At 44.4% G+C, this 13,192-nt stretch overlaps 1 protein-coding gene across 9 annotated transcripts in view; it reads left to right on the top strand.

Moving 5' to 3' along the window:
• The window catches only part of KMT2C (lysine methyltransferase 2C), a 188,947-nt gene that overhangs the window by 160,815 nt on the left and 14,940 nt on the right, over positions 1-13,192 (top strand). For all 9 annotated transcript variants that reach the window (XM_066201015.1, XM_066201033.1, XM_066201024.1 and 6 more), the window contains 7 exons: positions 94-419; positions 1,230-3,055; positions 4,110-4,221; positions 5,169-5,247; positions 5,371-5,434; positions 7,479-7,711; positions 10,586-12,295. In XM_066201015.1, the coding sequence (XP_066057112.1) occupies positions 94-419; positions 1,230-3,055; positions 4,110-4,221; positions 5,169-5,247; positions 5,371-5,434; positions 7,479-7,711; positions 10,586-12,295 (4,350 nt within the window). The remainder of the gene's footprint in view (positions 1-93; positions 420-1,229; positions 3,056-4,109; positions 4,222-5,168; positions 5,248-5,370; positions 5,435-7,478; positions 7,712-10,585; positions 12,296-13,192) is intronic.

Consider the following 13,192-nt stretch of genomic DNA (forward strand, 5'->3'; position numbering starts at 1 on the left):
TTTTCCTCCTAAAGGCTTAACCTAGCAGAGTGTAACACTTCAAAAGATGTCAATTGCGGTGTCAAGCATAATGATTTATTTTCTTTTAAACAGCGCCAGAAGCTCCGTGAGATTATTCTACAGCAGCAGCAGCAGAAGAAGAATGCAGTTCGGCAGGAAAAGGCCTTGCAGGATGCGGCAGCTCCTCCCCATGCAGCCCCTCTTCAGCACTGGCAGCAAGACAACTTAAATCAAATCTTCAACCGCCCTCCTCCTCCCTACCCTGGGAATATTAGGTCCTCTGTGGTCCCTCCAGGTGGGCCAAGGTTCTCCATGTACCCAAAGGACCAGCGTGGGCCGTTCCCTGGGGATGGGCAGTTCAACAGGCCCCAGTTTCCAGGAGATATGAGCACCATGGGGATGAGGCCGCATGGTCTGAGGTGAGCTCTTGGATCTCTTGAACTCAGGGTATCACAATTACAGTTACAATCTCAGGTAGTTAGAGGAAGGTGGCTTTTTGGACAGGATGAAAAATCATCTACAGGAGCTGGTAACCTTCCTGAAATCTTTATGTGCAATGGGTTTTCCTGTAACATTAGAATGTGTGTTTTACACTAAGTATTTTACACTGTTTTGTTGGGAATAATTCAGAAAAATAAATGGAGAAAATGCAGAACTAGTCAAATTCATGTGACCTGAAATATCTTGTCCATGGTTTTTGGGGCATCTCTTAAAAAAAAGTAAAACATCAGACTTTATTTTTCATGTCTTAATTATGAATAAATCCATTTCTGATGAGTATGGAATTAAACATCAGCTTCTGTGTGTGACATTTTTACAGTGAATGCTACAATGTGAAATGAATACCAGTATCAACATACATTGTCCTCTCAGAAACTGATTTTTTCAGTATCTGGATTTATTTCAGTAATTTCTAAATCCACACACTGGGGTTTTTTTACTCTGAATTGCATTAACATGAATTTTAATTACTGGGTTAGTTCTGACTGTCAGAGTTTTCTATTCCATTATTATTATTGTTATTATTATTGAAATTGAAAACAGGTTGTTTATTAAATATAATTAAAGCAATTATTTTATTGTAGTCATAAAGCTCATTTAAATGTAAGTATAATTAGTCAAAACATTTATTTAAATATCTTGATGAATGCATCATGTAAAGCATTTTGGTGAACAGTTACTTAGTCATGCGAGACAGAGAAAAGAGATGATTTGTTGCTGTGTTTTAGATACGGGTTTCCAGGAGGTGGCCACGGCCCCCCCTCGGGCCAGGAGCGTTTCCTCGGCCCTCAGCAGCCGCTGCAGCGCCCTGGAGTCCCCCCCCAGCTGAGGAGATCCCTGAATATCGATATGGCCCGGCCGGTGACCAACCCACAGCTCAATAACACATCCGGGATCCCGCAGCATTTCCCCCCGCAGGGAATTCCGGTGCAGCAGCACAACATCCTGGGCCAGGCGTTCATCGAGCTGCGTCACAGAGCTCCCGATGGGAGGCCAAGGCTGCCCTTCAGCCCTGCAGCTGCTGCTGCCTCTGTGCTGGATGCAGCAGCTCAGCACCAGCGGCACCCCGGCTTCCTGCCCAGGCAGGATTTCCCAGGCCCCAGACAGGCAGAGCCGCTGAGACACAATTCTCAAGGAATACCAAACCAGTTGCAGATGGCTGCGAGTTTGGAGCACATGTCCCAGTCCCAGCAGGATCAGATCAATCCTGAGAACCCCCCTGCACTGGTAATGCGTTCTCTGGGTCAGCCAGTTGCCGATGCGTTCCCAGGACCATCTTTGTCTACATCTGCACCAAGTGACGAATCTGCGAACTTGCAGATTCCCAACCAGCCAAGTGACGGTCTAGAAGAAAAGCTTGATCCTGATGATCCTGCTGTAAAAGATCTGGATGTGAAAGACCTCGAGGGGGTTGAAGTCAAGGATTTAGATGATGAGGATTTGGAAAATCTGAACCTGGACACAGAGGATGGGAAGGGGGATGAACTGGACACTCTAGATAATTTGGAAACCAATGATCCTCATCTTGATGATCTTCTGAGATCTGGGGAGTTTGATTTAATTGCATACACAGACCCAGACCTTGATGTGGGGGATAAGAAAGGAATGTTTAATGAAGAACTAGACCTTAACGTCCCCATTGACGACAAACTAGATATCCAAGGCAAGGCAGAAGAGCCCAAGCAGAAAGAACAAGGTGATAAAACTGTTGCCCCTGCTGAGACCCAGTCTCCACCAAAGAAATCAGCTACAGAAAATGAAATTAAAACAGAAGTACTTTCCCCAAACACTCAAGAGGAAAAGAAGAATGAAAATGAAAAAGGTGATGGAAATACTGAGTCCACAAGTGCTCAACAGGCTGCTGAAGTGGAGTTAAAGGATGGAGAAAAGGCTCCTGCACAACCTGCTAACCCAGAATTCCCTGACAAAACTCCTGCTGTTCCTAGTCAAGATACAACTGTGCCTACTCCAGATGCTCAGGGATCTGCTCCACTCTCTGTTCAAGGAGCAGTAAGTTCCTGCAGCATTTCTGGGTCCACCCCAGTCCTCTCAAGTTTGCTGTCTAGTGAAAGCTCAGACAATGCTGAAGCAAGAACTCTGGGATCTCCATCTCAATCTCTGCCACCCACACAAATGAACCATGGATCAGGTATTCCACAAACGCTCATGACACCTGCTGGACAGATCTTGGAAAACACTTTAAATTCAAATCTGCCCATGGTTCCACGAATGAACCATAATTTTTCTCAAGGGTCACCAAATCCAGGATTTATTCAGGGTCAGTCATCTAATCATAACTTTGGGACAGGACAGACATCTAACCAGACTGTGGCTGTACCAAACCGTCCTGGTCCCAGTGGCATCTCTGGTCCCCAGCAGATGATGCTCCCTCAGCCATTAGCTCAGCAGCAAAACCGAGAGAGGCCACTTCTGCTGGAGGAGCAGCCACTTCTCCTGCAGGACCTCTTGGATCAGGAGAGGCAGGAGCAGCAGCAGCAGAGACAGATGCAAGCCATGATTCGCCAGCGTTCGGAGCCGTTTTTCCCCAATATTGGTATGTGGGTGTCCTGTTTGTTTGTGTTCTGGTTGGCGTTTTAAAAATGCAGCAACAAACAGTTAAATAATCCACAGCACTGCAAGAAGCAGGTAAATATGTAGAGCTTGAAGGTGGCATAATAAAAATCAACCTGCTGATTAGGTACAAAGGGAGTATGGAAATTGAGCATGTAGGTGGAATTCTGAACTCTGTGGCAAGGCTCCTGTTGTCATTACCGGGATCGGGGTAACTCTGCTTTACTGATAATGTTTGTGACATCAGCTGTGTCACATGCTCTCCTTATCCTTCAGGTTCTTATGAGCTAGGGAGTACATGCATCTTTTGTAAACAAAATTAAGTGGTCAAGTGGAGTAGCTGACCTTCTGATATTTGATCTATCAGTTTTATGTTTATGGATGTTTTACGACTTTTTTTTGCAGTATTTGTTGTGTCACAAGAAAAGGGATTATCAATAACTAATCCACAGTCTAGACAAGGCCCAGAAATACCACATATAATTCTGCTTGTACTAAAAAAAATTTAAGAAAAACTGTGGTTGCTTGTTTAATACAACCTAGCAGTTTGAGCATTCAAACCAAGAGCATTGCCGTCATTTAATTGATAATAAAACACCAAATTTTGAGAATTGTTCGAGTTGTAACCACAGTGATCATCAAGGCCATTCTGGTAGCACATTAGTGATGGTGTGCCAGTTGCCAGTTGAGATCACAGAAACAACTTCCTGAGTCTTAAACCTATAAATAGAATTTATTAATCTGTTGGGTTATAGGCCAGATTTGGTCTAGAGCCCTTCTCAGACTATCAGACTGACCTGCTTTTGGTTGTATGTTGTGGCTGAAAACAAGGACAGCTGTTGCTAACTTCTACAGGATACACGAAACTCCTTATTAACCTTGAATATCAAAGTGGGGAAGACAATGAATGTGAAATAGGAATGCAGTTAATGTTTTACTGAAGATTTACTCATGAGCTAAATGTAAACAAGTAATTTCCATTTGATAACTTGTAATGTTCAGCTGCGCGATTCACTGCTGCTGCTTTTGTCTTACAGATTTTGATGCGATCACGGATCCCATAATGAAAGCAAAAATGGTGGCTCTTAAGGGGATCAACAAAGTCATGGCACAGAGTAACATGGGGATGCCACCAATGGTCATGAACAGGTAGGCAACACTTGGTACCATTCTTTAGGACTACTGAATGTAGAAGGAAATGACAGAGCTCAGGGAAACTTTGTGGAGGAAATGAAAAAAGATTGTGTCATGTAGTTGGCATTCCATGCTAACACAGGATTATCTCCTAGGGCTTCAGCCAGCGTGGCAGTAGGAACTGTAAAAGGTATTCAAATGCATCAGACTGGTGTTCCAGTCGTAATGTCATGGGTCAACATGGCTTCACTGTTGATGCTTTCTTGTTTTCCCACTTGCTAATTAGGTGATGACACATCTTGCACGGGTTGTGCTAGAAAACCTGGGGGTGGCCAGGGAACAGTGGAACCTCATCTTGCCGCAAATCATTTAACGCCGGGTATAAGTAAGATTTAGCCCAAGTAGTGGAAGTTCCATCCTCTCCTTATCCCTTCTGAGGACAAAAGGAGCCATGAATGATGCAGGCTGCATCCTGACTGTCCTTAGGGCAGGTGGGGAGTCCATGGGCCAGGGAGGATCTGTGCCTGTTCTTTTTGTGTGGCCCTTCAAACTGAGTTTTTTCTTTCCAGTGCCCCATGATAATAAATGGCTTACCCAAGGTGTACATTTACCCAACTCCAGTTGACTGTGGTGGTGACCAGGAAACCTAAATACATTCAGCTTTCATTCTTCTAATTGTAAAATATTAAAATACGAGTACAGACTTGTGTGTGTGTGTGTTTTCGCTGTTCTTGCACAGTAGGTCATATTTATATCACCTCTCTGAAAAAATATAAAATGCAAAAGTTTCAGCCAAGGGCAAAATGCTGTCTGTATGCTCCAGATGTTGAAGAGGTGTGGTACAGAAATTCAAGTCAACGTCTGTAAAATATTTGGGTGCTTTGTTTGAGTTGAACATAATAAAGTTGTCTCTCTCTCCTAAAATGCCAGTTTGCAAGGTTACACTTTCTGCTTATCAATAGGTTTCCCTTTATGGGTCAGCCAGTGCCAGGGGCTCAGACCAGTGATGGCCAAAATCATATGCAGCAGGCAATTACACAGGTAAGGCAACTTGATATATATGGGCTTGAAACAAAACCGTTCAATAATGATAACTACGTTTTGGGTATTTTAATTGAATCATGATTTAATATCCTTGTCTGTCTGTTTTACTGAAATTTTTAGGATGGAAGTTTGACACCTCAGATTTCTAGACCTAATCCTCCCAATTTTGGTCCTGGTTTTGTCAGTAAGTAAAGATTTAGTAATTTATTGTATGGGGGTTTTTTGTTTGTTTGTTGTTTGTTTTTTTTTTTTCCTTTTACACTTCTCTTTTCTTTAAAATGAACTATCCATAAATGGTTCCTGTCTATATAAAAAATAATCCTTTTAAAATTGAGTCATTTCATCATAACGATGCGAGGTAACGAAGGGGTGTATAGTAAATGCTGCTAACATTGTTTGTCTAGAAGCTATCATCAACCAAACACCATAAAGAAAGAGGAAAACAGAAAATTAACATTATTTGGATTTGTGTGAGAGCAGTAGTCTATTAACTGGCAGATTGCTTTATCAGAAACCTGGTCTTGGGTTCTGTTGCAGTATTCTGAGCTCAGTGAGAACAACTGTATGTATTGATGGACTTCTTTATTTCAGAAGTTGCAGAAAGTTTTGTGCAGCGTCATTGTTATTTGAACAAATACCAGAATAAGCTTTCCAGGCACTGGTTAGGCAAGCCTGGCTGTGAAGCACTGTTGTTGAAAGCAGAAAATATACTGCCCTAGCTTTTCGGATTCCATCGTTCTGGATGCCCTAGATCAACTGTGAATCCTAGTCTCTGTGATGAGAAGGATTTATTAGCAGAAGTTAAAACTGAGCATATGTTGGGAGAGGAAGACCATGTGTAAAAAAGTGCTTCTGTCACTGGAAATACTTGACTTGATATTTGTGAGTAAGAAACAGAAGTTAACTTCTTCACATTTTGCAGAAGCTAGAGTAGCAGCACTGAGTATGCAATGAGGAGCTCTGACAATATCATCTGTATTAATTATTTGTGGTGAGATTTCACATGGCACTCAGCATGGCCCCGCTCTGGCTGGGTGGTGGTGGGCTCTGAGTACTTGAGTAAATCTGTTTTTCAGTTCAGTAGTAGTCACTTTTACCTGGAACTCATTAAAATTTCAGTATTTCGATGTTTCTGGTGTTACACTCAGTGTTTCCACTCCATTGTCCCCTCAGTTTTTGGTATCAGTTCTGCAGAATTTTTCCCTGAAAGCACCTTGAGGCTGTAGCTCACCCTGAGTAGATTTGGTTGAGCTGTTCAGTCAAAGCTGTCACTGGCACAGTGACTCGTGGTGTAGAAGGTGGCAGGGTCTGGAGCATGTGGTTATATTGAAATCATGCTGCTGTGTGGTATCTCTGTTAAACAAGGGTCTTCACAAGGAAGATCTGTGCTTATTTGTGGTGTCCCAGCTTACTCAAAATGTGATCAGGAGACAAATGACACCGTCACCAGTGTTCTTTCTCCCTTGCTTTCTGTGCTTAGTGCAGGTCAAGTGTTATCAGACGTGGTTTTTCTGCCTCCAGAAGAACATCAGAGAGCAATGGACTGCCTGTGGCAGATGAGCATTTCTCATTTGAAAAATGAGAGGCATTTATTTTGGGGGCAGGAAATGGCACTGGTGCTGAAGGCCCCATGCTGAGGGCTAACACTGACAAAGTGATTTTCACAAAGACAGTGTCTTTCTTTCACTTCATGAATATTTGACGGTGTTCATCATTTTAGTATTTTTCTTAGAAGTTGTAATAAAAATAAATTTCGTATGTACAATTTTCTGCAAACACCAGAATTAATCAGGCTGTGCTTCCTGTAAGTTTGTGTCCTTGCTCCCTAATCTCTTTGTACTTGAGTTCCAGGGATCTTCCATGTCCCCTTTTGTGTGACAAGACAGGGAATCACTGGGTTCTGTAGCAGTTCTCAAAGCCACATCTGCTCACTGGCAAGTGCATGTTTGCTGCCTCAACAGCTGGCTGATATCTCCTGAAATGAACTGTGTTAAAACTGTTTTCTCTCACAAATGCAGTAATTTGGATATCTGTCTCATTTACTCAAGTCACTCCAAGAACATGCTGCTTCTTGCAATACCAAATTCTCTGTCAGATTTGTCTGAATTTCTCCACTTGTTTCTTAAAATAAGGGGGGAACCTGATGTTTAAACTTGAGCTTTAAAAAGTGAGATGAGAGCTCATCTCCGGGATGAGATCATATCACACTTCATTTCCCTTCTCTCTAGATGATTCACAAAGAAAGCAATATGAGGAATGGCTGCAGGATACACAACAGCTTCTTCAAATGCAGCAGAAGTACCTGGAGGAGCAGATTGGAGCCCACAGAAAATCCAAGAAGGCCCTCTCAGCCAAACAGCGCACAGCCAAGAAAGCCGGCCGGGAGTTCCCAGAGGAAGATGCAGAACAGCTGAAACATGTTACTGAGCAGCAAAGTATGGTCCAGAAACAGCTAGATCAGGTAATCATCTGCAATCCAGGCTGTTCACCTTGGCACTGAGCTGTCAGAGTGGTAGTAACTCTTTCCTTTAGATCTTCTGAAAGACACAACGGAGCTCTGCCTAAAGGAGGCACTCCCTGTTCTGTTTCGTGTGTGTTCAGCATTGCTCTGGAGTGTAGGTGACCCTGGGGCTGCAAAGCAGCATTCTGTGGCAAACATTATGACAAAAAGCTGGGTTAGTACTTTGGGAAGAGGGGAATTCCTTGGCAAAATGACTTGCAGCAGAGTTCTTGGCACTATGGAAAGCAAAAATGAAACATTTGGAGAAAAGTTTTAGCATGCAGGGCTTTGTTTCAGGCTTGAATGAACCTCCAAACCCAATCTTTTTTTTTTTTTTTTACAGTTTGAAAATCTCCTTTTATTATATCTTTAGTGTTAGGCTAGTTTTATGGTCTGTCTCATTCCTAGATGCTGATCATCACTATTGTGTCATGGAATAACACAGGTCAAAGGGATGTCTGGAGATCTTGTAGTCGTGATCAAAGCAGAAGTAGCTTCATGATTAAATCAGGTTACTCAGCACCTTGTCAGTCAAGTTCTAAGTCTCCAGGGGAAGAGATTTCCCAGCTTCTCTGGGCCCCTGTTTCTACATGTAACCCCTTTCACTGGGCTTTGTTTTCCTTTCCTTACATTCAGTTGGAATTTCACATATTGTAACTGTGATAATAGTAAGTGAGATGAAACCTGTGATAGTTTTGTTAATACGCTGTGCCCACCAGTGGTTAGTGCTGTGTTCCTCAAGACATTTTTTATAAATTACCTGGCACGATTGTCAGGATCAGCTAGTCCTGCTGAAAATGAAAATGCTTTAGAATTATCCTTTACTACTATGAAGAAAAAAACTTGGCAGCAGACAGCTTGGAATGAAGTCCTGAGTGATACCTGACCCTCCAGTTCTCCTGTTTTGTGTCTTCAAGATGAAGTATGTGCTGGATGGGATATTAGTTGGCTCGTATTTCCATCTGTGTGGAAGAGGGATGGAGTGGGTAAATTATTTCTACATTATGTTTTTTCCCTTCCACATTGAATCACAAGTAGAATGAACGCAAAAAAAAAGCCTTTAACCAATCTTTATTATACATATGACAGTCTAATCTTACGGTGGAGTTAGACTGAAGTAACAACTGCTAACCATGACATTGCTGGCAGATTCATTTACTGCCCCATAATTAAGGTTCTCCTATTTGTAATTTTTAAATTGAAATTTAATCTACTGCTGGCAGGTGTTATCAACTGCCCTTTAGCCACTGATTTAGACCAGTGGTTGATTTAATCCACATCCTGAGTAGCATTTTGTTCTGTACCTCATAGGAGCTTAAATGAGGTTTAAAGTATAGTTTTAACCACCTTCTTTTGGAAGCAATTTGCCACTCTTTCAAATCAGATCAAGTCATTTTTCTGCAGTCAAGCTCCTGTTAGTTTTTGAAAAGCCTCTGTATGTATGGAGACAGAAAAGAGCTCCTGGGTCCCTCTGAGTGGCTGGTCCTGGACACAGGAGCTGCCTGTGCCCCACGAGGTGATGTGAGACAGGGTTATTGGCCAGGCATGGAGCCACACAGACACTGCCAGATGGCCCCTGTGGCTCCGTGCCTGTGCTCACGGGCTCTGCCCTCCCTGCACTGCTGAAATCTCCAGCTCAGCTCAGAGCCCCTGTGTGTGCTCAGCCCTGGGCCTTGGACACCTCAGCTCATTCCAGGGACTGTCACTGATCCACCCCTGCAGGCCCTGGAGGTTATGGTGCTTTGGGTGCCTCAGAGATCCTGCACAGGTTTCGTGCTGTAGGTCCCTACAGAAGAAGCCCTGGAGCATTGGATCTGTGCAGTGCAGATGGATCCAGTCAGTGGCTCTGTGCGGTGGCACTGTTTATCCTGCAGTTTTCAGTGCCAAGGCAGAGCTCATAAATCATCTTGGACCTGGGATTATTGTGTAAATCCCATTTTGGGTGCGTCTGTCCTGCAGCCTGAAGTGTGTCCTATGGCATCACTGTTACCCTGAGCTTTCTGTCTTAGTCCTTGCTTCAGATAAAGAAGAGGGCCTGTCACACAGCTCGAAATACATTACAGAGCTTTTCTGTCCCCGCATAAGCTGTGGAAGTCATGAACAGAAGTGAGAGAGAGATTTTCCATAATGTGTGTATCATCAGCCAGTGGATTGCAAATCCTTTTATTTTTTTGGAGACAAGTTTAGTTCGGTCTCAGCAGAGTTTCTGAAAGGCTCTTGCTTGTCCGGTTGGCAGTGTTGTATCCTTCCCTCAACTTCTCCTGTTTGTCTAAACTACAAGGCAGAACTTTAAATGTCCATGTTGAGTTTATTTTGGTCTTAAAATTTTAAATTTTCAAGCAGCAGTTACAATTTTCATCCGACATGAGATGTTTGAAGAGCTGCCTGTGTACAAATGGGAATATCCTTCACTGTTTTCCTGCAAACTTTTCCAGTTACATCTTTGTAAAATGTTGCTGATGTGTGAACATCATCCATCTCACTGTTTCCCTTCTCCTGTCTGTTCCCAACTGTTTGTATCCTGTGCATGGATGATAAGATCTCTGCGAAAAGGATCACTGCAGGTTTAGGTTTGTATATTCTGTAGCACAGTGCAGTCTTGGTGTGTAATTACAGCTTTGAGGCGCTGCTGTTTTGTCTGAAGTCTTGGGCTGGGGAGTATTTCTAATGAAATAATGTCTGTTCAGCATTAAAAACACATTAAAAACATTAAACGAAACGGTATTTTGGGCCGAGGTTGGTTGTCTCCTGGAATTACAGTGGTGAGTTAGACGGTTTGTGCTGCTTACACAGCCAGTTTGTGGCAGAGGTGAATAACAGTGTTTCGATGTTTAGATCCGGAAGCAGCAGAAGGAGCACGCGGAGCTGATCGAGGAGTACCGCATCAAGCAGCAGCAGCAGCAGCAGTGTGGGATGGCCCCACATTCCATAATGCCGGGGGTCCAGGCCCAGCCTCCCATGGTTCCAGGAGGAGCAGCGCCAGCAATGAATCAGCAGAGCTTCCCCATGGTGGCACAGCAGCTCCAGCATCAGCAGCACGCAGTGGTGATCCCTGGGCAGTCCAACCCCACCAGGATGCCAAATTTATCCGGATGGCAACCTGCGAACGCCCCTGCGAGTCACATTTCCATGAATCCAGCAAGGATGCAGCCTCCAATGACACCGTTGCCAATTACGCCTGGTGCGCCGGCTCCTGTGCCTGGCCCAAATGCAGCTGCACAGTCAGGGCCACCCCCAAGGGTGGAGTTTGAGGACAATAACCCTTTCAGTGAAAGTTTCCAGGAGCGGGAGCGGAAGGAGCGCTTACGGGAGCAGCAGGAGCGGCAGCGCATCCAGCTGATGCAGGAGGTGGATCGACAGAGAGCTCTGCAGCAGAGGATGGAGCTGGAGCAGCACAGTATGATGGGGCCTGAACTGAATAACAAATCATCCTTATCTCAGATACCTTTCTTCAATTCTGAGCTGCCTTGTGATTTCATGCAAACCCCTCGGCCCCTGCAGCCGTCCCCACAGCAGCAGCAGCAGCAGCAGCAGATGGGGCAGATCCTGCAGCAAGGTGCTGTGACCTCCCCTCCCGCCACCAATTTTATGCAAAGCACAGAGAGAAGGCCAGTGGGACCTGCGGCTTTTGGACCCGATGCATCTGCTGTTCCAGGTGGAGCTCCCAATTTCCATAATGTAAAACAAACCCATGGGAACCTCCCCGGGGCTGCCTTTACGCAGAACCAGGTCAGGCCTCCGTTCCCTGCAGCTGTACCTTCATCTCCAGTGCTGGGGGGCAGTGCCCCGTGTGGATCGGACACTGGTGTGCCCCAGGCTGCAAACATCCCTGTAGCAGGCCAGTCTCTCATCCAGCTGTATTCTGACATAATCCCAGAAGAGAAAGGCAAAAAGAAAAGGACACGGAAAAAGAAAAAGGACGACGACGCCGAGTCCATAAAAGCCCCGTCAACTCCACACTCTGATATCACTGCACCGTCAACCCCAACCATTTCTGATGCTACCTCCACCCCCACAGTGAACACCCCCAATGAGCCACGGCACCAGGATGAGCAGGAGCCCGTGGAGCTAACGGGCCCCTCGACATCCAGCACGGGGGAGAGCCGGAGCTCCCCGGAGCTGGAGGGGAGGCTCCCTGGTGGCAGCAGCAGCAGCAGCGTGTCCCAGAAACAGTCTGGGGGGAATGCAGAGGCTGAAAAGGCTAAAATGGATACACCCAGCAGCCTCCAAGAAGTTAAACTGGAAAAGGCAGAAACTGATCAATGCTCAGGTCAAGCTGAGCCTAAACCAGAAAATCCAAGCAGTATTAAGATGGAGGAGGATAAGGTCTCCTCACAGCCAACCTCTTCAGCTCCGAGTCCAGCGCAGCCACCCGGGGCTCCGGCAGCCAAAGGGGAGTCAGGGAATGAACTGCTCAAACACCTGCTAAAAAACAAGAAATCCTCATCTCTTCTGAATCAGAAACTGGAGAGCAGTGGCGGAGCAGAAGAAGAGGCTTCTGGGGATAAAAAGTTAGCAGAGAAGCAGAGCCCCGCTGAAGGAATGGTGAGCCTGGTACTGGTTTCATTGCACTGTGGTCAGCAGCCCGAGCCTGATCTGTGCCTTACTGTGGGCATGGTGGGAACATAACCTACCTGATGTAGGAGGGTGGAGGAAACAGCTTTAAGGAACTTTTGCCCCTTTCCTGCCTTTTCTCCACAAGTAAATCGCCTGTGTTGAAAAAAGAATAAATTTTAACATGGCTTCTTAGGTCAGCAGATTCAGAAATCACTAAAATGCAAAAAAAAAAATTATTTTTCTTCAGAAAGTTGTCTTGAAAAAATACCTCTTCCTAATACTAAGGCAGGATTTTACAGTGTGAGTCCTTGTTACTCACTGGGATGTGTCTGTACAGAACTGTACAGAATTCCTAATTACTGTACAGAATTCCTGATTACTCACTGGGATGTGTCTGTGGTGTGTCTGGGTGCTTCTTTCTCCTGTGACTCCACCTGAGTCGAATGTATGATTTATCAATTTACAAGGTCTTTAAAAACAGACCTAAAGAAAAGTGCTTTCTGTGGAGGTAGGATACACTTTACACTTAGACTTGTTGGTCATTCTGTTGTAATCTTAATCTCTGCTTTTGGGTTTTGACTGCCTAAACTCTAAATTCATTCTTAAAATAGAATTTAAGTGTATTTAAAAGGAAAAAATACTCCAAAGTTAAGGTTGTTGTGAGCAGCACGTAATTAAGTATTAAAGATCCAGCATTAAAACATGTGAAAGGAATATTAGAATACTGGTGGTAGGGATCATGTAGAGCTTTTTAAAATAATAATGGATTTTTTTTTTTAATGGACTTTGTTTTGGCTTGCCCCTGCAGCATTAGAGTCCCATTCTGATCCCTTTTACCCAGCTGTGCTTCTGTAGGAGGAAAGGCTTTGCAGATTTGTACTGGAA

This window comes from Chamaea fasciata, unplaced genomic scaffold (assembly GCF_029207755.1).
Source record: "Chamaea fasciata isolate MVZ Bird 193981 ecotype frontalis unplaced genomic scaffold, bChaFas1.0.hap1 SCAF_1, whole genome shotgun sequence".
NCBI classification, from domain to species: Eukaryota; Metazoa; Chordata; class Aves; order Passeriformes; family Sylviidae; genus Chamaea; species Chamaea fasciata.